General features: G+C 43.8%; 1 protein-coding gene across 2 annotated transcripts in view; it reads left to right on the forward strand.

Annotated features, from left to right (window-relative positions):
• Window positions 1–24,975, forward strand: part of LOC141103390 (uncharacterized) — a 200,358-nt gene that overhangs the window by 126,438 nt on the left and 48,945 nt on the right. For both annotated transcript variants that reach the window (XM_073592919.1, XM_073592918.1), the window contains 2 exons: window positions 4,272–4,478; window positions 5,573–5,695. In XM_073592919.1, the coding sequence (XP_073449020.1) occupies window positions 4,272–4,478; window positions 5,573–5,695 (330 nt within the window). The remainder of the gene's footprint in view (window positions 1–4,271; window positions 4,479–5,572; window positions 5,696–24,975) is intronic.

Genomic DNA, 24,975 nt, shown 5'->3' on the forward strand with positions numbered 1-24,975 from the left:
TCAACTTTACCTATAAATGTCAGTACCCAGTTATATTGTGTACATTTAAGAAAGAATTCAGGCCTTTTTTAAAGCAATCTACTGAGCTTGCCAGAACCACCTCTGGAGGGAGTCTATTCCACATTTTCACAGCTCTTACTGTGAAGAAACCTTTCCGTATTTGGAGATGAAATCTTTTTTCCTTTGGACGTAAAGAGCATCCTCTTGTCCTTTGTGATGACCTTAAAGTGAATAACTCAACACCAAGTTCACTATATGGACCACTTATGTAATTGTATTTGTACATGTTGATCATATCCCCCCTTAATCTCCTCTTCTCAATAAGGAATAGATTCAGTTCCTCTAATCTTTCCTCATAGCTGAGTTCCTCCATGCCTCTTATCAGTTTGGTTGCTCTTCTCTGCACTCCAGTTCCCCGATATCCTTTTGAGAACTTAACTGCATATTCACATTGGGGCCTGTATCAGGTATATTTTTTTATATAGATGATTTTTTATTATCTTTTGTCAATGTCTTTGTATTGTATGTATTTATATTGAATAAAATTGATTACATTGTTAATTTGATTATGCTTTCTCAGGTTTGTTGTGCCTCTAAAGTCCGCTCAGGGGGTCCTTGTTGAACCCCCTTCTCTTCTTTTATGACATACAATTTATACGGATGTGGCCAAAAGAGTGTCCCTTTTTCTTTATTTTTTTGTCCTGTTTTTCTTAATTGTAACCACTTGTGGATTTACGAGTACTTAGGTCACCTGCCCAATCAGAGTTCACATATCCTACGAGGTTCAAATCACCAACTGCAGACAGCTTCAGACTCAAGTCCTTTGTTTGTTTGAGATATCGCATGACTCTCTTGATTGTTGTCCAGTCTCTTTGATGTGGTTTACTCATACATCTACAGAGAAGCGACATAGCAAGTGCGATTTCTGGATGTGTAGCGGTTGCAAAATATAGCAATGCCCTCACTGCTTGTCTGTGCTGATCATTAGTGGCTAGAAGATCCTCATCCCCTTTCATTTTTAGGTATGCTGTGTCCATGGGAGTACTTGCTTCTTTGGCTTCAATCATGCCAAACTGCTGAAGCGCTGCCTCAATTTTAGTTTTCTGATTTAACAGAAAGCTACCATCATCTTTCCGCTGTACATTAATTCCTAGGTAATATGTCACATCCCCAAGATCTTTAGTCTTAAAATGTTGGTTAATCACTGCAGTCAACTTTGCAACTTCCTAGTCCTTTTTGTGAGCACCCTTTTGCCACTAACTGTGCTTTGTTCCTACAGCACTTGCGTTCAGAGTTGCATTTGGCCTTAAAAACTAATTTGCAGCTGATTGCATGCTTACCATGAGGTAGCTCTGACAGTATCCATGTCTACAGTTCACTAAAAGATGTTGTTATCTCTTCATCAGCAGCTCTGATCCACTTTTGTTTCTCATGAGTTGGAAGTCTTTGCATCTCATCCCATGGCTCTGGCTCTGGTTTTAATGCTACGCAAGCAACTAAGAACAGATGTTTGGCTGGAATGCCTTTACTGCTTCTGGGGGGTTCCCTGATTGCAGCTTCTTGTGGCCTGGTTTCTTCTTTTACAGTATTTGGATTGTCTGCATTCATTTCTATTTCTGTGTCACTTTGTTGCTTATCTTCATGTTACACTAATGTGGAATTTCCCTTAGTTTGAGGCCCTGCCTGTCAGAAACCATGAACCAGACCGAGACAGAAGTACAGTAAAATCACACTTGTTTATTAATAAAAATAAAAAGGTAAATAGAGTAAGCGTAGTCAAGCATAGCCGGAGTCCAGTAACCAGATCGGGTAATCAGCCAAGCCAGAGTTCAGTAACCAGATCGGCTAATCAGCCAGGCCAGAAGTCAGGGATCCAAGTAGAGGAAAAGGAAGCAGGATAAGGAGCCAGAAGGGATGCCAGCAAAGCCAGTCTTTAAACAGGAACACAGGAGATGGTTTCTTGTGATGTGACCAAAGGCACAGTGGTGTAGTGGGTAGCACTCTCGCCTAGCAGTAAGAAGGGTCGCTGGTTCGAATCCCAACCATGACACTACCTGCCTGGAGTTTGCATGTTCTCCCTGTGTCTGCGTGGGTTTCCTCCGGGTACTCCGGTTTCCTCCCACACTCCAAAGACATGCTGGTAGGTTAATTGGATCCTGTCTAAATTGGCCCTAGTATGTATGAATGTGAGTTAGGGACCTTAGATTGTAAGCTCCTTGAGGGTGTAGGGACTGATGTGAATGCATAATGTATATGTAAAGCGCTGCGTAAATTGACGGCGCTATATAAGTACCTGAAATAAATAAATAAAATAAATAAAATGAAGTGAGCTGGAGATCTTTAAGTAGACTGGACTGATGAGCAGATCCACAACAGCTGGTTAACTGTGGAGAGAGATGAGAGCTGGCAATTAGCTGACAGCTGAGCGGCCAGCTCAGATAAGGAAGGGCTGAGCCAGCCCTGACACTGCCGTTTGGTTCATGAAAAATTTAATCTGTAATTTTAGCATTTGCAAGTAAAATATCCCCTTTTGTGATGGCACAACTGTCATTTTGGAAGGTCACAACATTGCATTGTTTTATGAGCTTCCTCACTGACAAGAGATTAGTTTCAAGAGCAGGGACATAGAGGACATTTTTCACAGGTATCTTTCTGGTGACACTCTGGGAAATAGGACAGAAAATCATCTCTTATTCCTTCTGATTCCATTATTTGCCCATTAGCTGTGGTGATTTTTTTCTGTTTTACTCTGGTGAAGGTGAATAAAGAAATTTATGTTATTTGTCATGCGACTTGTAGCTTTTGAATCAACACACCATGCCTGCAAAGATAAAGTGCAAATTTGGGATTGAAAAACATATTTATTATCTGAAGAAAAATCTGTTTCTTCCTTTACACTTTTGGCTTTTTGTAGTTTGTTTTTGCATTCTAGCTTTCCAGATTCTGCCTTTCGATGACCAAGTTTCTAATCCTCTCAGGCATTCAACCATTTAATCCTGCATATCTTGGCCTTTCATCAGCTAGGTTTGGTATAGTTTTATAATCAAATACAGTTTATTGCTGAGATTAGCTCTTCCATGCACCTTTTGTTATCCTTCCAAGATTTCTTTAGCAGTTTCACACTTTCATATACTGATTTGACCATCTTCTATGTTAAGAGAGATTGTGCTCTAAACTTTTTGGTCTTTCTTTATCCACTCATCTAAAAGGATGTTCTGGCCTGACTTGATTTATACATTTCCAAGTACCTTCTCTTATTAGCAGCATTTTCATCTTTCATTTCAAAAAATGGTAGTTATGGTTTGTCAGATTTGCAAATGAAAGCTTTGTTGCAGCTGTTACTGGCTATTTTCCTTTATTCAGTTGCAGACTTCTTTCTGTTGCTGTATCTTGCACGACTTTGCTGTAGCAGGCTATGACTTGGCCTCTGGGCTATGCCTGGCCCTATAACCTGTTAGAAATTCTGTATATAGCCCTGCAGGACAGACAGTGCACACTCCACATGGGCTTTGCTGCTTAACTGCAGACAAGAAACTGAAAACTTTATTCTACAAAGAAAAGACTCAGTTTACAATAGAGCAGATACAAACTTATAAACACTGCCATCTACTGGCTGATGTAGGTGTTGCAGAAAATACATGAACAATGTATTCCAACAGATACCATAGTATGAAGCAGTGTATCAGTTTTTTTAGGACTACATATGTTTACAAGGTAATTGCGGTTTCCCCAGTCAATGCCAAAATGACAGCTTTGTCATCAAACAGTAATTCCTGGAGAACTGGTATATGCATCCATACTCTGTCTCCCTCAGTCACAAATTGCTTTATGGTTACTTCTTCTCTTTCACATACTTAAAGTACAACTAAAGGCAAAACTTTTTTTTTCTAGTTTTGGAGATGGATTAGAACCTGTTATGTTTTTATTGCTGTCTGTGTTAGGAAGATTCAGCCTCTCTATTTGTCCTGTTTACCCTTATCAAAAGCAAAGTAAGAAAAAAATCCCAAATTTTGGGTTGTCCCCAGAACAGTAATAAAGGGGGAAATCTTTCAGAGGGGACACTAGTTCTGGTGACTATGGGACAGGAAGTGAAGGGCAATCTTCCCAATGAAACACAAATGGCAAAAAAAACCTGACAGAGGTTATAACCCTCCCTTATTCAATCCAAAGTGGGAAAAAATGTCTTTAGTTCTACTAAGTAACCTCTATCATGGGTGTCCACTCATAATACACATCAAAGCTAATTCAGCCATATCTTCTTATTTTATTAGCCTATTGCTGAAGAAAATGCCCAGTATCATGCTGAAATCACTTTTAGCAGCCAGACTCTGAGAGACTTCCTGAAATGTATTAAAGAGAGTGATTGTGACCCAACCATATTGGAGAAGAATCTTCAAAATATTCACTTTAGACTCAAGACTGACGATGACAACAACTCTGAAGACACCTTCCCCATGTTTTTTGACACATTTCTAGAGGTAGTATACAATTTTTTCTAACATAAATATATTTAAAATAATGGCATGTCAGAATATGAATAGGTGTCAGTATGCTGTGCCTTTTTTCTGTTTTGGATGTCCAAGTATCAGGTTTAAGAACTGGAGTTAGAACCTCATAGGCGCTAATCAGATTAGTGTGAACCTAATTGGTATGTAGGGGAAAATATTTTCCGTTTTCGGGTGCAGGCATATCATCATCTGCTCTCAGTTATCCTTTGCAGGACGATTGCATACCACAGCCTGCATTTTGCAGCCCATTCATAAAAAGCAAATTTGAAACCCTATGGGCTCATTCACATGTGCGGTAGCCCTTGCCGCCCCTCTGAAAAGCGTTTGACAATCTTTCGTTTGACAATAAACATTTCATGTATGAAAAAGTATTCCCAGAGCTAACCCTGAGCACTAGGTTAGCTAAAGAGACAGTGCTGTTCCCTTTCAGCTTTTCATTAAAAAAAGACTCTACTGCATGCAAAAGGCATGCGAAAAGCAGCTAAAAGCTCTGCTTTAGGAGTGCTCAACCTGTGGCCCTCCCAGCTGTTGCAGAACTACAAGTCCCATGAGGCATTGCAAGGCTGACAGTCGCAACCATGACTCCCAAAGAGGACCTCCCCTCTTGGGAAATATAGCCCCACCTTGTATAGAGTGGGGTATATCTGTAAAACAATGAATGTGACATTTGCCAGACAATCCCTGCAGGTTTTTGATTTACGGTGATTGATTTCCTGCACTGAATTTTTGGTGAATGTCCCATTTTTCAGTAAGTATTTGAATACTTTTCTATCTGAATAATCAGTAACCTGCACAATTAAAAATGTAGTCCTGGGTTACGCTTAAATTAAACTGGTATTAAAACTAATATAAATTATATATTTTTTATGATTATACACTTTGTAGTTGGGAATTTTGTACTCCTAAAACCTGCATGTTTACAGTCTGAACAGTCTACCAATGATGAGAGGTATTTGTAGTGTCTACTGCAAAGTCATTGCCAGGTACTTTCCAGGTTGTGTCCCTTGTATCTGGGCAAATGGCAGAGCACCTTTTTTTATAATGCATTTATTACTTTGTTCTAGGTTGCCATTTTCTTTTATTTAATTGTCGGCTTCTTGGATCTGGTGAAGGATTTTACTTTGTCTAAATGGCTGGTCTGCATAATAACACTTGTATGGAATTTTTTTTGGGCCTGTGACTATAAGGTAAGAATCTACTTTTTCTAATATTTAGAATATTTAATCTAAGTACTTGTAACAAACCAAGACAAGTATTTATGTATGTATGTATGTCTATTTATCTTGGCTTATCTTAAAGTGGAACTAACTTCATCTGAGCACCACAAACTAAAAATGCTATTTAACCACTTCAGCCCCGGAAGGACCCCCTTCCTGACCAGAGCATTTCTTGCGATTCGTCACTGTGATGCTTTAACTGACAATTGCGCGGTTGTGCGACGTTGTACCCAAACAAAATTGATGTCCTTTTTTCCCCACAAATAGATCTTTCATTTGGTGGTATTTGATCACCTCTGCGGTTTTTATTTTTTGCGCTATAAACAAAAAAAGAGCAACAATTTTGAAAAATAAGCAATATTTTCGTACTTTTTACTATAATAAATATCCCCAAAAAATATATAAAAAAAAATTTTTTTCCTCACTTTAGGCTGATATGTATTCTTCTATATATTTTTGTTAAAAAAAATCGCAATAAGCGTATATTGATTGGTTTTCACAAAAGTTATAGCGTCTACAAAATAGGGGATAGATTTATGCCATTTTTCATTATTAATTTTTTTTTTTACTAGTAATGGCGGCGATCAGTGATTTTTATCGGGACTGCGACATTATGGCGGATACACCGGACACTTTTGCCACTATTTTTGGACCATTGTAATTTATGCAGCGATCAGTGCTATAAATAGCCACTGATTACTGTATAAATGACACTGGCAGGGAAGGGGTTAAACACTAGGGGGCGATCAAGGGGTTAAGTGTGTCCTAGGGAGTGATTCCAACTGTGGGGGGATGGGCTACCACTGACATGACAGCAATCACTGCTCCCGATGACAGGAAGCAGTAGATCCCTGTCATGTCACTAGGCAGAACAGGGAAATACCTTGTTTACATAGGCATCTCCCCGTTCTGCCTCTCCATCTGACACTCCCGTGGCGTGCGCGTGCCGTCGGCAGCATTCGTGTGCCTGCAAGGCAGTAGATTCAAAGGGACATACGGGTACGCCCACTTGCCTGTACGAGCCATTCTGCCGACGTATATGTGTGTGCGGCAGTCGGCAAGTGGTTAATTGATTTTTAATATTCAAAGCAAACTCACCCATCCATCCATTTCTCCATGCTTTATTTTTTTGAGAAATCACTTTGAAAAACACCCCCTAGCATTTCTGGCTGTGGCCATCTTGAGTAATGGCAGATGATTCATGTAGCATTTATTTTCTGCAGTCCACCTGCCCTTAGCTCAGGCATGCAGACAGGAGAGGGTGTACTTAGCTAAGAAATCCCCTCCTCCCCTACTGAAGACTCCTGGGATGTATGACATCATTTGTCTGGGCATTGAGAGAGAGAGAGAGAGAGAGAGAGAGAGAGAGAGAGAGAGAGAGACTTGATGTTGGATATAAATTATTTGCGTTTGTAAGGACGCTTACTACAAGACCAAGGATTGGTCAGTTTATGGACACAGTAGGCTCGGTTGAGCAGAAGTTTATTGTTGTTTGATTGCTGGAAGAGCTGGTGGTTTGAGGGACCAGTACCTGTAGCAGCAGTGCTGTTGAAGAGTAGCCAGGTGGGCTTGTATTTTCAATTGTGTCTGATGTTTAACCCCTTCCCGCCAACCGTACGCAGATATGCGTACTCGGCTTTCCGGGGTTATACTGGGATGATGCCCGCAGCTGCAGGCATCATCCCGGTACCGTTGTTTACAGCGGGCGATCGGCTACCCGAGTATAACAACCGATGCGGCTAAAAGCCGCTCGGTTGTTATACCGGAGGAGCGGGAGGGGACATCCCCCCTCCCGCCACCTCCCGCCGCTGTTACCGGGCCTCCCGTGCGATCGGGAGGCCCGGTGTCTGATCGTGTGCCTTCGGTGGCTGGGGGCGGGCTGGAACGGAGCTGTGGGCGGCTTCGTTCCAGCCTTCTCATTGTAAATGCGGAAGCGACGTCATGACGTCACTTCCCGTTTACTCGGCTGCCAATGGCGCCGAATTTAAAAAAGTACACAGTATTTAGGATCGCCGTTTTCAGCGATCTGAATACTTTGAAGTGCAGAGGAGGGATCGGGGGTCTTTTAGACCCCCGATCCCTTCATAAAGAGTACCTGTCACCACCTATTACTGTCACAAGGGATGTTTACATTCCTTGTGACAGCAATAAAAGTAAAAAAAAAAAATTTTTTTTTAAAACACAATTTAAAGCGACAATTTTGAAAAAAACACAACATTTTGTACTTTTTGCTATAATAAATATCCCCTTTTGCCTTTTTTTTTTTTTCTCAAGAAAAAAAAATTCTCAGTTTAAGCTGATATGTATTCTTCTACATATTTTTGGTAATAAAAATCGCAATAAGCATATATTGATTGGTTTGTGCAAAAGTTATAACGCCTACAAAATAGGGGATAGATTTATAGCATTTTTATTATTTATTTATTTTATTTTTTTTACTAGTAATGGCGATCTGCGACTTTTATCATGACTGTGATATTGCGGCGTACACATCGGACAATTTTGAAACATTTTTGGGACCACTGGCATTTTATACAGCGATCAGTGCTATAAAAATGCATTGATTACTGTAAAAATGTCACTGGCAGTGAAGGGATTAACACTAGGGGGCGATCAATCAAGGGGTTATTTGTGTTCCCGCTAAGTGTTCTAACTGAAGGGGGGGGGGGGGGAAACGACTTGCTAGGGGAAGGGATAGATCCGTGTTCATACTTTGTATGAACACACAATCTGTCTCTTCTCACCTCAGAGAACCGTATCTCTGTGTTTACACACAGAGGTCCCGGTTCTCGCCGTGTCACGAGCGATCGTGGGAGCCCGGCGGCCACTCGCAGCAGCTCCGGGGGCGAGCAGCGCACGCGCCCCTAGTGGCCACAAATAGAAGCTAAGTAACATAATGGCGCTTCGCGCAGCCGGGCCATGTTACCGCAGTACAACTGCGGTGGCTGGTTGGCAAGTGGTTCACAAAAGCAAAATGAAGCTTCATAAAGATTTAAGAAGTGCAGGCATATATTTACAGCATCTTTCACTGCAGCCATAATTGCTGAGCGATTCAGATTAGGCAAAGCTTTGACTGATGATTTTATAAAGGTTCCTTATCCTTGAAGTGTATGTAAATCTTAACAATGAATTCCTCTTGTTTGCTCCCCTTTGGTCTGTTAGATAAATGGTACAAGAAATACCTGTTGATCCTGACACAAATCTTATAAGATGATAACCTCTTTTGCTCTCGGACTGTGCTACACTCTTATTATTAGCATTGTTCCCAACTATCTCTTCACTTTTAAGCAGAATTCTGCCGAAAAAAAAAAAAAAAAAAGCAAATACTGCAGCTGCTGACTTTTAATATATGGACACTTACCTGCCCAAGGCGCCTGCAATGTCCTCACCTGAAGCCGATCTGTCTCTCAGATCCCGGGTGGAGGCGCCAGCATCTTTGGTTGGGGAATCAGGAAGTTGGGAAGGGAATTGTGGCTTTACAGCCTGGTTCCCTACTGCGCAAGCGCGAGTCACTCTGCGCAATCTCACTGGTCCCTGCTGTCTTCTGGGACCCGTGTGTCTCCTAGACAGCGGGGGGGACAGTGGAGGGGGGGGGGCTGAGAAGGGGCCAGACATGGCGTAGATGGCTGCGGATACTGCGACAATCTATGCCTGGAAGAGGGAGCAAATACCTGGATTATACAGGTATCTGCTCCCCCCTGAAAGGTGCCAAGTGTGACACCAGAGGGGGGGGGGGGGAGTCATCCAAAAAGCAGACGTTCCATTTTTGGGTGGAACTCCATTTTAAAACTCTTCCCCCTTTGGTAGTGAGAAGAGAAGAGGCAGAGGTATTCTAAAGTCCTAGGGTGACAACACTGCTCCTCCATAGTTACAGTACAGTGAATGAGCATTGTTACCCTAGAATAGGAAGTGTGTTGCTGTCAGGATCACCAGTTTAAAATAAAGTTAAAAAAAAAATGAAAAAAATAATGCAGCCACCACATTAAAGTCCTGGTAAGCTGCAAAAATAGGATTTTTATAACCACTTACCTGTAAAATCCTTTTCTTGGCGTACATCACGAGACACCAAGTCTGGCTCGGGGTGAGATTTCAGTACTAAAAGCGGTAACCCCAAGCCAGACTCGGGATCACATCGCAGTATCCAGGCAAAATAACTTGCGATGTCTCCCCGCTGTGTCTGCGAGCTGTCATCCCGCTCGATTTACAGTGCAGAGTGCTGAGCTCTGTTTCCTGCGAGCGTTGCGACGCACGGGGATAAAATTTGGCGCCAAATTCAAAAAATTAAAAACACACGATACATACAGTACACTGTAAGATTACAGTATTGTATAAAATAATTACACATCCCCCTTGTCCCTAGTGGTTTGTCCAGTGCCCTGCATGCACTTTTATATTATAAATACTATTCTTTCTGCCTGGAAACTGGAGATTGTCCATAGCAACCAAAAGTGTCCCTTTACGTCAAAAGTAGTTTTAGACCAGCTAGAAAACAGTGATAGTAAATTAGAATCACTTGCAGAATTGAGTGATAGTGATTTGTGGGGAAATTCGTCATCAAACACTGAAAGTAATGACAGTGACAGTTCTGCTACTGAGCAAATTTCAGTGTTTTTGATTTGATTACATTATTGAATAATTTTTATTATTATTTGTTATAATTATTTATAGTTAGTTATTATATTATAAGTTATGATTTTGTGTTTCAAACTTTATCATACCCGGGATATCTACTAGACTCTTGTTTGGAAATTATTTAAGTGTGTTATTTCTAAGAATTACAGGCCTGTAATATAAAACGCCAAATTCCCATGCAAAATAATCGTACCGCTTTCAGCACCTAAAATCTGAAATAATCATACCGCCAGGGAGGTTAATGGGTTATAGTCCACCTTCAGGTGATGGACACTGGTTATAACCAATCCAGGAAGTTCACTCCCTATATAACCCCTCCTCATTCCAGGAGCATATCAGTTTTTGTAGCAAAGCAATATACTTAAATTACAAAAAAAAGGGGAGGGACCTCTGTGTCCCATGATGTACTCCAAGAAAAGGATTTTACAGGTAAGCTGTTATAAAAATCTTATTTTCTTTATCGTACATCATGGGACACAGAGCCTTAAGTAATTACTTAATGGGATGTCCCATAGCAATGCTACTTGAGGGGAGGGAGACACAACCCGGAGGGTACCCCCAGACTTGAGGACCTATGCTGCTGCCTGCAGCACACTGCGCCCAAAGGCGATATCCTCATACCTTCTTGCATCCACCTGATAACATTTTGTGAATGTATGCACTGAAGACCAAGTTGCGGCCTTACAGATCTGAGCCATGGAGGCCTAATGACGCACTGCCCAAGAAGCACTAACCGCCCTGGTAGAGTGCGCCTTAACTTGAAAAGGGGGAATCTTACCCCTTAAATCATAAGTTTGAATTATTACTTGCAAAATCCACTTGGCGACAGTGGATTTTGACGTTGCCTGTCCTTTCTTAGGACCTTCTGGCAGAATAAATAAGACATCAGTCTTACGAATCTGAGCAGTTGCTTTTAAATAGATTTCTCAAAGCATCTTCCAGGACAGCCCATGAGACCTAGGGCTCCTCCTACCAGGACAGGAAACACGTTACCCCCACCAGATAAAAGGGTGGTCCTCCAGGCCCCATGTCAGTTATTGATGTTTCCTCTGGACGGGGGGGTAACGTGTTCCTGGAACCTGGTCCCCTAGGTCTCATGAGCAGGAGCTCTGTATGGCTATTTGGGGCATATCACTAACCTTCTCCTCTGCCAGAAGCAGCACTCCGCTGGGGAGGTTGGCTGTGCTGCTGTCTCCTGTTTCTCAGTGCCTGGAGAGGGCCAGGAACGGGATGGTGTCAGCTCCCAAGCGCTTTGCTGAGGTTATGCAGGCAGCGGTATCCTTTCCTCACCGACAGCATGGCTGGTTTGTGTGAGGAAAAGCAGGAAGCTGCGGCGCTCAAGGGGGCGGAGCTTCTGCACTCCAAGCTGGCCCACAGTAAGTAGGTCACTTCTGGGGCATATGACATCATCATGAGACGCCGGTTCCAGTCTCCTTAAACGGCGTGAACAGAAGACGCTGGCCACTGGTGTCTTTTGGTGGAAGCAGCCAGGCTGTGGTAAGCCAAATAGGGGGCAGGATGGACCAGTCTACAGTTCCTGCAGAGGCAGTAGAGGCGGTGCCCAACACCAGCACCTCACAGGTAAGCCTGAAGTGTTGTCATTCTCTTGCTATCCCTGTGAGTGTTCCCTCCCCCTCCACTTTCTGTAGTAGAGGGTTATGGGGACACATTTCCCTTCCTCCGGCACGTGGTGTTTCGGAGTGTCAGGGTGGCTGAGAGTCTCATTATGGTTCATTTATTTTTGTCTTGCAGACCAAGACCCAGGACAAGGCTCAAGCACAGCCACCTAAAAGGCAATGTACGGTGTGCGCAAACAAATTGAGCTCCTCTTGGAGAAAAGCAGTTTGTCGCAGCTGTATAGAAAGCCTTGTAAAAGATGACCCGGTTGCCTCTAGCCAGATGATGCTAACTTCTGTTAGAGATGAGCTTGCGTCCACCTTATTCCTTTGAACAATTTTTGACAAGCTCCAGACTCCAGCTGAGAGTCCGTCTTCACAGAAGACGTCGGTCAGCACTCCGCAGCAGGCAGAGAGTGAGGACTCTGAGGCTGAGGTCAGATCTACCCATTCTTCTCCAGAAGAATCCGGGTCAGATATAGAGCGGAGGGATAGAGAATCCACTCAGAGCTCGAGATTTAAGTTATCTGTAGAGGATGTGGATGACTTATTGAAGGCTATCTATACTACTTAAAAGAGGAGGAGGTTCAGTTATCCAAACATGATCTTATATATAAAGGATTGCATAAGAAAAAATCTAGAGTTTTTCCAGTTCATAGTTCTTTGATACTATCAAACTGGTATGGGATAATCCTGAGAGAAAACCATTCTTCTCTAATAACCTAAAGAGAAGGTTTCCTTTTGATGAGGACACTGCGCAGCCGTGGAATAAGAATCCCAAATTGGACGCACCTCTTTCAAAGGTTTCAAAAAACTTGGACCTAGCGTTCGATGATATGGGAACGCTTAAAGATCCGATGGACAAGAAGGGATATCCTTCTCCACAGAGCCTGGGACTCAGTGGTTCGGAACCTCAAACCAGCTCTGGCCTGCACTTGTATGGCCAGAAATTTGGAGGTTTGGTTGACTCAGATCCAGTCACATCTGTCAGCAGGTACCTCCAGAGAGCAGATTTTGAAGTCTTTTCCTCTCCTCTTTCAGGCAGTAGGATTTTTGGCGGATTCTTCCGCAGAGTCGGTAAGAATGTAGGCCAGGACTTCGGCCTTAATGAACTTGGCCAGGAGAAGCTTTTTGCTTAAAACATGGTCAGGGGACTCAGCCTCCAAGTTGCGCCTTTGTGGCCTTCCCTTTATAATTCTTTATTTATATAAAGGGTAATAGAGAATACATAATTACATCACATTTCAACATTTACAAATACATCTGTTCGATACTTTATGCTTACACTTTATATTAAATTAAAGTTCCTCAATCTCTACATAGACATTCATAGATTATACCCTTATAATTTACCTACATTAAGGCCTCAGTACGGCAAAACTTATTCAAAAAATCTTCTTCCTTACTTAATTCTCTAATCCTCCCTTTAATTCCTTTTATTTATTTACCCCAAGCCCTACCCAAACAAAAAAAAAAAAAAACGAAAAAAACAAACCCCGGCTCAAACCCCTCCCCTCCCCCCCTCCCCCCTTCACAGCATGGTGAGGAGGTTCCATGAAGCAATTTCATACCCCCCGTTCTATTTTCCATCTTTCTCTTTCCTTCTTCTGAAAATACAAATCGATCCCATACTGACCATGTTTGCTCATACTGTTCTTTTCTGTTTTGGGCTGAATAGGCCAAATCCTCCATGGCTCCAATTTATCTGACCTTGTTAAGCCACCTTGTAATTGAGGGTGGTCTTGTGTCTCTCCAACATATAGTGACACAGGCTTTGGCAGCATTTACCAAGTGGCACAGCACGGACTTTTTATATACCTGCACTGGGATCTGTGAGCAATGGAGTAAGAAAAAAAGCTGGATCGTCTGGTATTAAGAGGTCTGTAAGTTTTTGAGAAATTTTCTGCACCTCTAGCCAATATTTCCTAATCTTAGTGCAGGACCAGAAAATATGAAGAAGAGTTCCTCTTCTTTTCTACATCTCCAGCAGCGATCTGAGGTCTCTGCTGAAAATTTACTGAGCCTCGACGGGGTGTAATACCATCTAGTTAACAGTTTGTAATTTAATTCCTGTGTTCGTGTATTTATTGACAAATTCATTGCCAAATAGATGATATTCCGACGTAGGGTTGGAGTAAAGATTTTATTAAGATCTCTTCCCCACTTACTAATGGATGGCATCACAACCTCCTCCAACGGGGTGTTTAAAAGTGTGTAAATCTTATGCCTCGTACACACGAGCGGACTTTCCAGCAGACTTGGTCCGCCGGTCTTTCCGGCGGACTACCTGAACGGACGGACTTGCCTACACACGACGGGACTTTGCGGCAGGCTAGGTCCGCCCGTCTTTCCAACGGATTTTCACCGGAGTTACGGCAGACTTTCAGATTGAACGGACTTGCCCACACACGGACAAGTCCGTTCATTTTGAACGTGACTCGGGTACGACGGGACTAGAAAAGGAAGTGAATCTCGCCGCTTTTATCGGCGAGATTGACACCTTGGGAGCCCCTTCGCGGGGCATACCAGGCCCTTAAGTCTGGTATGGATTTTAAAGGGAACCCCATACACCGAAAAAACGGCGTGGGGTCCCCCCTAGAATCCATACCAGACCCCGATCCGAGCGTGCAGCCCGGCCGGCCAGGAAAGGGGGTGGGGACGAGCGAGCACCCCCCCTCCTGAACAGTACCAGGCCGCATGCCCTCAACATGGGGGGTGGGTGCTTTGGGGGAGGGGGCACCTGCGGGGCCCCCCACACCACAAAGCACCTTGTCCCCATGTTGATGAGGACAAGGGCCTCTTCCCGACAACCCTGGCCGTTGGTTGTCGGGGTCTGCGGGCGGAGGGCTTATCGGAATCCGGGAGCCCCCTTTAATAAAAGGGCCCCCAGATCCCGGCCCCCCACCCTATGTGAATGAGTATGGGGTACATGGTACCCCTACCCATTTACCTAGGGAAAAAGTGTCAATAATAAAACCCACTACACAGGTTTTTAAAGTAATTTATTAGACAGCTCCGGGGGGGGTCTTCTTCCGGCTTCGGGGGTCTTTTTCCGACTTCGGGGGTCCCTCCGGTTCCTCTTCTCCCAGCGTCCGGTTGGTTCTTCTTCGCTCTCTCTGGCGTCTCCTCCCGATGTTCCAGTTCTTCTGCCGGCTCCTCCGCTATCTTCATGCCGCTCTTTTGCCAGCGGAGGCCCGGACTTCTGGCTTCTTGGCTTCTTGGCTTCTTCTCTTCTTCTCTCTCTGGGAGAGCAATGGTTGAAGACGTAGGGCTAATACTTTTGTAAAAAGCTTTAAGTCCACTTTCAATAATGAAATGGGCCGATAACTGCCACACTCCGCCGGATCCTTCCCTTCCTTGGGTATCACTGAAATGTGTGCCAGTAATGCTTCCGGGGGTAGCGTGGCACCTCGGCCCAATGCATTATATACCTTTGTTATCTGGTTACCCAGTATCTTAATAAAGCTCTTATAATATTGTATGGAAAATCCATCAGGGCCTGGGGCTTTCCCAGGTTTGACCGTTTTTAACGCAGTGTCAAGCTCTTCGGTGGAGATGGGCTTTCCCAGGTTATGACGATCCAATGATGATATCCGGGTTAACCGTGCTGAGGAAAGGTATTCCTCCAGTATGGTAAGGGGTGGGGGTGCTGGGGCCAGGTTATATAGAGAGGAGTAATACTCTCCGAACCTCTGCACTATATCCCTTGGTAGTGATATTAACTGTCCATTTCCCCCTTTTATTTGAGGTATGTATGTTGTCGTACCTCTTTCTTTAAGTTTCCCAGCCAATAATTTACTGCATTTGTCTCCTAGTTCATATGTTGCCTTTTTACCTGATTGTATCCTTGCCTTAGCTTTATATCGAAGAATGTCTGTGATCTGCCACCTCGGGTGCATCAATTCTCTCCGAAACAGCGGGTGTTTGTGTCCTCCTAAGTTGGGATTCTAAAACCATTATTTCCTCTAATAGTTTTTTTATCTGTTTTTCTCGTTCTTTCTTTCACCTAGATCCATGTTTAATCAAAATCCTTCGGATCACAGCCTTATGGGCCTCCCATACCATGCCCGGGTCACTCCCCAGAGTGTCATTTATCTAAAAGTATACCGTAATTTCTTTAGCAACATCCTCCCAAATATCGGGATCTTGCAATAGACTCTCATTCAGGCGCCATCGCCACTCCGGGGAGGGAGCCGTGCCCGGCAGGAAGAGGCACAACGTGACCGGGGCGTGATCTGACCATGTTATACTTCCTATAGAGATCCCCAAAACTGAATCAAGTAGGTAGTGTGGAACCAGGAATAGGTCTATACGGGAGTATACTTGATGTGGATTCGAGAAGAAAGTATAATCTCTCTCTCTCCTGCGTGTAAAATCCGCCATGCGTCTACCAACTGTAATTCATGCAATTTCCGTATCACACCCTTCCTGGTACCACTTGAAACTGAGGAGGTCCTAGAGGAGGTGTCTACCTTCGGGTCCAATGGATATTGATTCCCCCCCCCCCGAATCAACTTCCCCTCTGCAAACTCTGCTAATTCTGATAAAACTTTCCCCAGAAAGGAGTCTTGATGTATATTTGGTACATATACAGTGGCCAGCGTCACTTTAGTGCCCCCAATGTGGCCCTTCAAAAAAAGATATCGACCCTTTGTGTCTAAATATTTACCCGTAAGGGACCACGGCACCCGGTTAGAAATCAGGATTGATACTCCTTTAGATTTTGCTTTGTGATTAGAAGCGTGATAAGTACAAGGAAAGAATCTGTTTTGTAAAAAGGGGAGTCCTCCTGTTTTAAAATGTGTTTCTTGCACAAATGCTACATCCGTGCTGAAACGTTTCAAGTCATTCAGGAGCATCCTTCTTTTTTCTGGGACATTAAGACCTTTAACATTTAAGGAAGTTACTTTCACCCCTTCCATTTCTTACTGTGAAGTTCAGAAAAAGAGAGAACAAAACAAAACAAAAAAAAAAAAAAGGGAAAAAAAAAAACCCGCCGCCCCCCCTTTCTATAACTAATCCCTCCCCCCTCTAAATCCCTAAGGAATAGGCCCACTTCTAAACCTCTAGTTTATGTTCCCTGTGGGCACTGGCCTATATGGGGGATTGGTCCGAGTCAGATGTAGTGCTCAACTCCCAACCCCATCCCCCCAACTGTCCGTATCCCATAATACCATATTTTGCAACTGTCTCTGCCCTGTCCAACTTCTTCCCCATTACCTCTTATCTTCCACCTTCCCCCACTCATTTTCAATCTTCTGACCACACTGTCTACTAACTCCTTTATATACTTATGGGCAGTATTGTGGGTAAGTGTGCCTTTCAGGTGGTATGAGTGAAAGAAGCACGGGTGAAAAAGAGAAAAAGAGAAGAGGGGGAGGGAAAGTACGAGAAATCCTCCTCTCTGATGATCTGTCCCCTGTCTACTATCTACTAATCCCCTCCTACCTCTCCCCCTTCTCCCTCCACTCCATCCCTTCCCTCCCCATCACATCCAGAACTTCTATTTCACCACTCCCTTCCCCTTCCATCTCTATATGCAATGGCCAATTCATCCATTCCTTCCCCCATTTATACATTTATCTCACCTCTCGGTTTTAGATATTAAAAGTTCCAATATAGTAGTCCATTTATATCAACCCCCGTCAGGCTACCTTCCCCACCCCCCATTCCCGAGGGGGTGGGGGGCAACCCCACTTCCATAGACCTGTCCCCCCATATGAGGGAGGAGGAAAAAAAAAGAGAGAAAGTGTGGCAGGGGGAAGATCCCCCCCTTCTAATGAGTTAGATCAACCTTTTAGTGACATTATTCCCTTCATTTTATTAATGCAATAAATACGAGAGGAAAAAAAAAAAGGACTTCCTCATGTTCTAGAAAAATAGATCAACCTTTCCGTGCCATTATTCGATATATTAGTGAAGAAAAAAAAAAGGGGGGGAGATGGGGAAAAAATCCCCCATATCCAGCAACAACTCAATAAACTCTGTGACATTCTTCCCTATTCAATTCATTTCATTATATCTGTGACCCATAACAACACACATAACGCAAAGCACACCCAACATAAAAATTTAACATAAATCAACAATTACGTGTCATTGTTAGACCTTCAATTCAGTGTATTAATATCAACCAACCAACCCCCAGCAAACCTTCAAAAAAAAAAAAAAAAGGAAAACAAAAAAAAACCTCCAAAAACAAGAGTTGAGCCAGGTCCATTCGCTGTACCTCATCGACTATATCATGGTGGTTAGCCCATTTTTTTTCGTCCAAAAGTTTTGATTACCTGTTTTTGTGTATTTAATATTTAAGATAGTTTTTTTTTTTTTCTAAATTATACATACAAGTGAACTGATCGGAGGTTTGTTTTGTTTAATGTTTAAATGTAAAAAATTTTCTGTATCACTTATTACTTAACCAGTTGCCGACCGCCGCACGACTATATACGTCGACAGAGCGGCACGGGCAGGCAAAAGGACTTACAGGTACGTCCTTGCCTGCCCGCGGGTGGGGGGTCCGATCGGACCCCCCCCCGGTGCCAGCGGCGGTCGGATCGAGGTCAGGGTCGATCAAAGGTGAGGGGGAGGCCACTCATTCGTGGCCCCCCCCTCGCGATCGCTCCTGGCCAATGACAAGCTTCCTCGGCTTCTGTGAATGTAAACAGAAGCAGAGGAAGTGATGTAATCTCTCCTCTAGTCGGTCTTTTCGTCCGGCGCCGAGGAGAGAAGACATCCAAGTAAGTGCACCAACACTACACATACAGTAGAACACGCAGGCACACTTGTCACCCCCCTGTCACCCCCCGATCACCCCCTGATCACCCCCCTGTACCCCCTGTCACTCTGACACCAATAGCAGGTTTTTTTTTTTTCTGATTTATTGCATTGGTGTCAGTTTGTGTCAGTTACAAGTGTTAGGGCAGTTAGGTTAGCCCCCTTTAGGTCTAGGGTACCCCCCTTTAGGTCCAGGGTACCCCCCTAACCCCCCTAATAAAGTTTTAACCCCGTGATCACCCCCCGTCGCCAGTGTCACTAAGCGATCGTTTTTCTGATCGCTGTATTAGTGACACAGGTGACGCTAGTTAGGGAGGTAAGTATATAGGTTCGCTGTCAGTGTTTTATAGCGACAGGGACCCCCATATACTACCTACTAAAGGTTTTAACCCCTTGATTGCCCCCTAGTTAACCCTTTCACCAGCGATCACCATATAATTGTTACAGGTGACGCTGGTTAGTTGGTTTGTTTTTTGTAGTTTATTGTAGTTTATTACAGTTTTAGGGCACCCGCCGTTTATTACCCTATAAAGGTTTAACCCCCTAATTGCCCGGCGGTGATAGAAGTTAAGTTTTTAGGGTCAGATAAGGTCTGCGTCGCCCCAGGCAGCGTCAGGTTAGCGCCAGTACCGCTAAAACCCACGCACGCAGCATACACCTCCCTTAGTGCTATAGTATCTGAACGGATCGATATCTGATCCGATCAGATCTATACTCCCCAGCAGTTTAGGGTCCCCCAAAAAAACGCAGTGTTAGCGGGATCAGCCCAGATACCTGCTAGCACCTGCGTTTTGCTCCTCGGCCCAGCCCAGCCCAGCCCACCCAAGTGCAGTATCGATCGATAACTGTCACAAAACACTAAGCACACATAACTGTAGCGTTCGCAGAGTCAGGCCTGATCCCTGCGATCGCTAACAGTTTTTTGGTAGCGGTTTGAATCAGTCGCTGACAGTCAGGAGCTTTTTTGCCTGTGAGTCTCACTAGTGTACCCCTAAATTTAGAGGCCAAAATGGCAAATCGAAGGTACACTAGTGAAGAGGCCTACACGTTTCTGAGTATGACAGATAGTGAAGAGGAAGTCACTCATCTGTCAAGTTCAGGCTCAGAATACGAACCTGTAGAGGACAGCGGCTCCATGACAGATAGCTCTGACGACGGAGTTGTGGTCCCTGCTAGAGTCAGGCGTACCAGACCCCGATCTTCTTCTTCTGTCCTTGAAGTGCAAGAACCGCAGGGCTCTCGTAGGGAGCAGAGAGGTACTAGTGCCGCTACTCCTTCTGGTGAACTGGCAAGCACCAGCGGCCTAGTACACCCTGGTCGTACATCCAGCACTGCAGTATCACGTGGTGACGTGGCGAGTCCCATAAGTGCAGTTCAAGCTGGCGAGGTGGCAAGCACAACTAGTGTCCCGCTGCCACCAATAAGACAAAGACAGGCCCGTCGTGCCCATAGTGCCCTTCCTGCTGCATTCGCCAATCCGAATTGGGTACCCACCACTTCTGCAGCACCCGTACTTCCCCCTTTCACTGGCCAACCCGGAATTCAGGTGGAAACAGTTGACTTTATGCCACTGGATTTTTATTCACTGTTTTTCACCGAAGATCTCTATAGATCTATTGTGGACCAAAGCAATTTGTACGCTGGTCAACACATCGCCGCTAATCCCCAAGATCTTTCTGGGCCTTTCCCTCAACATGGGCATAACCAAAAAGAGTGAGTTGCGGTCATATTGGTCCACTGACCCAATTCACCATATGCCCGTGTTCTCTGCCTCCATGACCAGGGCACGATACGAGCAGATTTTGCGGTTCATGCACTTCAACGACAATGAACTCTGTCGTCCTCGTGGAGACCCTGCATACGATCGGCTCTACAAAATTCGGCCCCTCGTAAACCACTTCAACCAACGTTTTGCAGACTTGTTTACCCCCCATCAAGTTGTCTGCGTTGATGAGTCCCTGATTAAGTTTTCTGGCCGCTTGTCCTTCAAACAGTACCTTCCCAGCAAGCGTGCCAGATACGGGGTCAAGATGTATAAGCTCTGTGACAGGGCCACAGGCTATACATGTAGATTTATGGTTTACGAGGGCAAAGATAGTCACGTAGAGCCGATCAACTGCCCTGACTACATAGGAAGCGCTGGCAAGATAGTGTGGGACTTGGTGTCACCCTTATTCGGAAAGGGGTACCACTTGTACGTGGACAATTATTATACGAGCGTGCCACTTTTTAGTCACTTGTTTGATCAGCAGATTGGAGCATGTGGCACCGTGCGACCTAATCGCCGGGGCTTTCCCCAGCGGCTTGTAGAGTCCCGTCTTAGGCTGGGGGAGAGAGCCTGCTTGAAGTATAATAATTTGCTCGCTATGAAGTGGAGGGATAAGAAGAATGTTTTCGTTCTCACCTCCCTTCATGCAGACACGACGACCCAAATTACTACGGCGACTGGTGTTGTGGAGAAACCCCTCTGTGTCCACGAATACAACCTTAATATGGGAGGGGTGGACCTCAACGACCAGTTGTTGGCGCCGTACCTAATTGCCCGTAAGGCCAGACGCTGGTACAAAAAAGTGTCTGTTTATTTATTTCAATTGGCTTTGCTGAACGCTCATGTGCTATACAGAGCTTCAGGACGGACTGGATCCTTCCTTAAATTCCAGGAAGAGATCGTCAGAGCCCTTCTGTTTCCAGACGGTGCTCCACCTCACCTTCCCAATCCAAATGCAGTAGGCCGGCTGCATGAGAGGCATTTTCCTTATGTCCTCGAGAGTACCCCTACCCAACGAGCCCCCCAAAGAAAATGTCGTGTCTGCAGAAAGCGCGGATTTAGGCGTGACACCCGGTATTATTGTCCCTCCTGTCCTGGCAATCCTGGTCTTTGCATTGGTGAATGTTTTGAACGCTACCATACACTAGTTGAGTATTAGCGTAGGGTACAGCACTGCACAGACTAGGACACACTTCCACAGGGTCTCCCAAGATGCCATCGCATTTTGAGAGACCCAAACCTGGAACCGTTACAGTTTTAAAAGTTACAGTTATAAAAAAAAAAAAAAGTAAAAAAAAAAAAAAGTAAAAAAAAAAAAATACACAAAAAAAATATAAAATAAAAAAACCAAAAATAGTTGTCGTTTTATTGTTCTCTCTCTCTCTCTATTTTCTCTCTATTGTTCTGCTCTTTTTTACTGTATTCTATTCTGCATTGTTTTATTGTTATGTTTTATCATGTTTGCTTTTCAGGTATGTAATTTTTTTATACTTTGTTTTTTTTTTATTGTTAACCACCTTTGTGTTTTCAGGTACGCCATTCAGCTGCAGCGCGGATTTATTTATCTTGACAGCAACAGCGTTTGCTCCCACGATACATAAAGCCGTGACTCCAGCGCTGTCGGAGGTGATTTCACCACCACAGTTACATACTTCAGCATATATGCCGAAGCGTGGGGGCAGAAGTGGGTGGAGGAGCGATTTGCTCCTGCCTTTTGCGGGAGGATGCCCCCATGCTTCGGCATATATATATTTTAGGTAGGCACAGGTTGCGTTAAATGTTTTATTTTTTACTATGGTTTTTTTTTGTATTTGCTTTGCAGGTATGGTAAGTATTACTGTTATACTGTAATGTTACTTTGTTTTTTGTTAACCATCATTTGCTTAGCAGGTACGCCATTCAGTTGCAGCGCGGATTTATTTATCTTGACAGCAACAGCGTTTGCTCCCACGATACATAAAGCCGTGACTCCAGCGCTGTCGGAGGTGATTTCACCACCACAGTTACATACTTCAGCATATATGCCGAAGCGTGGGGGCAGAAGTGGGTGGAGGAGCGATTTGCTCCTGCCTTTTGCGGGAGGATGCCCCCATGCTTCGGCATATATATATTTTAGGTAGGCACAGGTTGCGTTAAATGTTTTATTTTTTACTATGGTTTTTTTTTTGTATTTGCTTTGCAGGTATGGTAAGTATTACTGTTATACTGTAATGTTACTTTGTTTTTTGTTAACCATCATTTGCTTAGCAGGTACGCCATTCAGTTGCAGCGCGGATTTATTTATCTTGACAGCAACAGCGTTTGCTCCCACGATACATAAAGCCGTGACTCCAGCGCTGTCGGAGGTGATTTCACCACCACAGTTACATACTTCAGCATATATGCCGAAGCGTGGGGGCAGTGGGTGGAGGAGCAATTTGCTCCTGCCTTTTGCGGGAGGATGCCCCCATGCTTCGGCATATATAAATGGTGCATGTATGCCCATCATTAGAAGTGGGTGGATGAAGGGAGGTATTCTAATGGTGGGCATACCCACCGATCAATATCTTTTTTTCGTTCAGCCCACAGGCTGCATGAAAAAAAAGTTTACAATATATGCCCAACAAGGACCAGCAACGTACTGGTATGTTGCTGGACTTTGAGTGGTTATACCAGAATGATGCCTGCAGGTTTAGGTATCATCTTGGTATCATTCTTTTCAGCCAGCGGTCGGCTTTCATGTAAAAGCAATCCTAGTGGCTAATTAGCCTCTAGACTGCTTTTACAAGCAGTGGGAGGAAATGCCCCCCCCCCCCACCGTCTTCCATGTTTTTCTCTGGCTCTCCTGTCCCAACAGGGAACCTGAGAATGCAGCCAGTGATTCGGCCAGCTGACCATAGAGCTGATCAGAGACCAGAATGGCTCCAAACATCTCTATGGCCTAAGAATCCGGAAGCTACGAGCATTTCATGACTTAGATTTCGCCAGATGTAAACAGCGCCATTGGGAAATTGGGAAAGCATTTTATCACACCGATCTTGGTGTGGTCAGATGCTTTGAGGGCAGAGGAGAGATGTAGGGTCTAATAGACCCCAATTTTTTCAAAAAAGAGTACCTGTCACTACCTATTGCTATCATAGGGGATATTTACATTCCCTGAGATAACAATAAAAATGATTTAAAAAAAATAAAAATGAAAGGAACAGTTTAAAAATAAGATAAAAAATCAAAAAATTAATTAAAAAAAAAAAAAAAAAAAAAAAAAGCACCCCTGTCCCCCCCTGCTCTCGCGCAAAGGCGAACGCAAGCGTTGGTCTGGCGTCAAATGTAAACAGCAATTGCACCATGCATGTGAGGTATCACCGCGAAGGTCAGATCGAGGGCAGTAATTTTAGCAGTAGACCTCCTCTGTAAATCTAAAGTGGTAACCTGTAAAGGCTTTTAAAGGCTTTTAAAAATGTATTTAGTTTGTCGCCACTGCACGTTTGTGCGCAATTTTAAAACATGTCATGTTTGGTATCCATGTACTCGGCCTAAGATCATCTTTTTTATTTCATCAAACATTTGGGCAATATAGTGTGTTTTAGTGCATTAAAATTTAAAAAAGTGTGTTTTTTCCCCAAAAAATGCGTTTGAAAAATCGCTGCGCAAATACTGTGTGAAAAAAAAAAATGAAACACCCACCATTTTAATCTGTAGGGCATTTGCTTTAAAAAAATATATAATGTTTGGGGGTTCAAAGTAATTTTCTTGCAAAAAAAAATAATTTTTTCATGTAAACAAAAAGTGTCAGAAAGGGCTTTGTCTTCCAGTGGTTAGAAGAGTGGGTGATGTGTGACATAAGCTTCTAAATGTTGTGCATAAAATGCCAGGACAGTTCAAAACCCCCCCAAATGACCCCATTTTGGAAAGTAGACACCCCAAGCTATTTGCTGAGAGGCATGTTGAGTCCATGGAATATTTTATATTGTGACACAAGTTGCGGGAAAAAGACAAATTATTATTATTTTTTTTTTTTTTTGCACAAAGTTGTCACTAAATGATATATTGCTCAAACATGCCATGGGAATATGTGAAATTACACCCCAAAATACATTCTGTTGCCTCTCCTGAGTACGGGGATACCACATGTGTGAGACTTTTTGGGAGCCTAACCGCATAGGGGACCCCGAAAACCAAGCACCGCCTTCAGGCTTTCTAAGGGCGTAAATTTTTGATTTCACTCTTCACTGCCTATCACAGTTTCGGAGGCCATGTAATGCCCAGATGGCACAAACCCCCCCCAAATGACCCCATTTTGGAAAATAGACACCCAAAGCTATTTGCTGAGAGGTATAGTGAGTATTTTGCAGACCTCACTTTTTGTCACAAACTTTTGAAAATTGAAAAAAGAAAAAAAAATACGTTTTTCTTGTCTTTCTTCATTTTCAAAAACAAATGAGAGCTGCAAAATACTCACCATGCCTCTCAGCAAATAGCTT

This window comes from Aquarana catesbeiana, linkage group LG07, assembly GCF_042186555.1.
Source record: "Aquarana catesbeiana isolate 2022-GZ linkage group LG07, ASM4218655v1, whole genome shotgun sequence".
NCBI classification, from domain to species: Eukaryota; Metazoa; Chordata; class Amphibia; order Anura; family Ranidae; genus Aquarana; species Aquarana catesbeiana.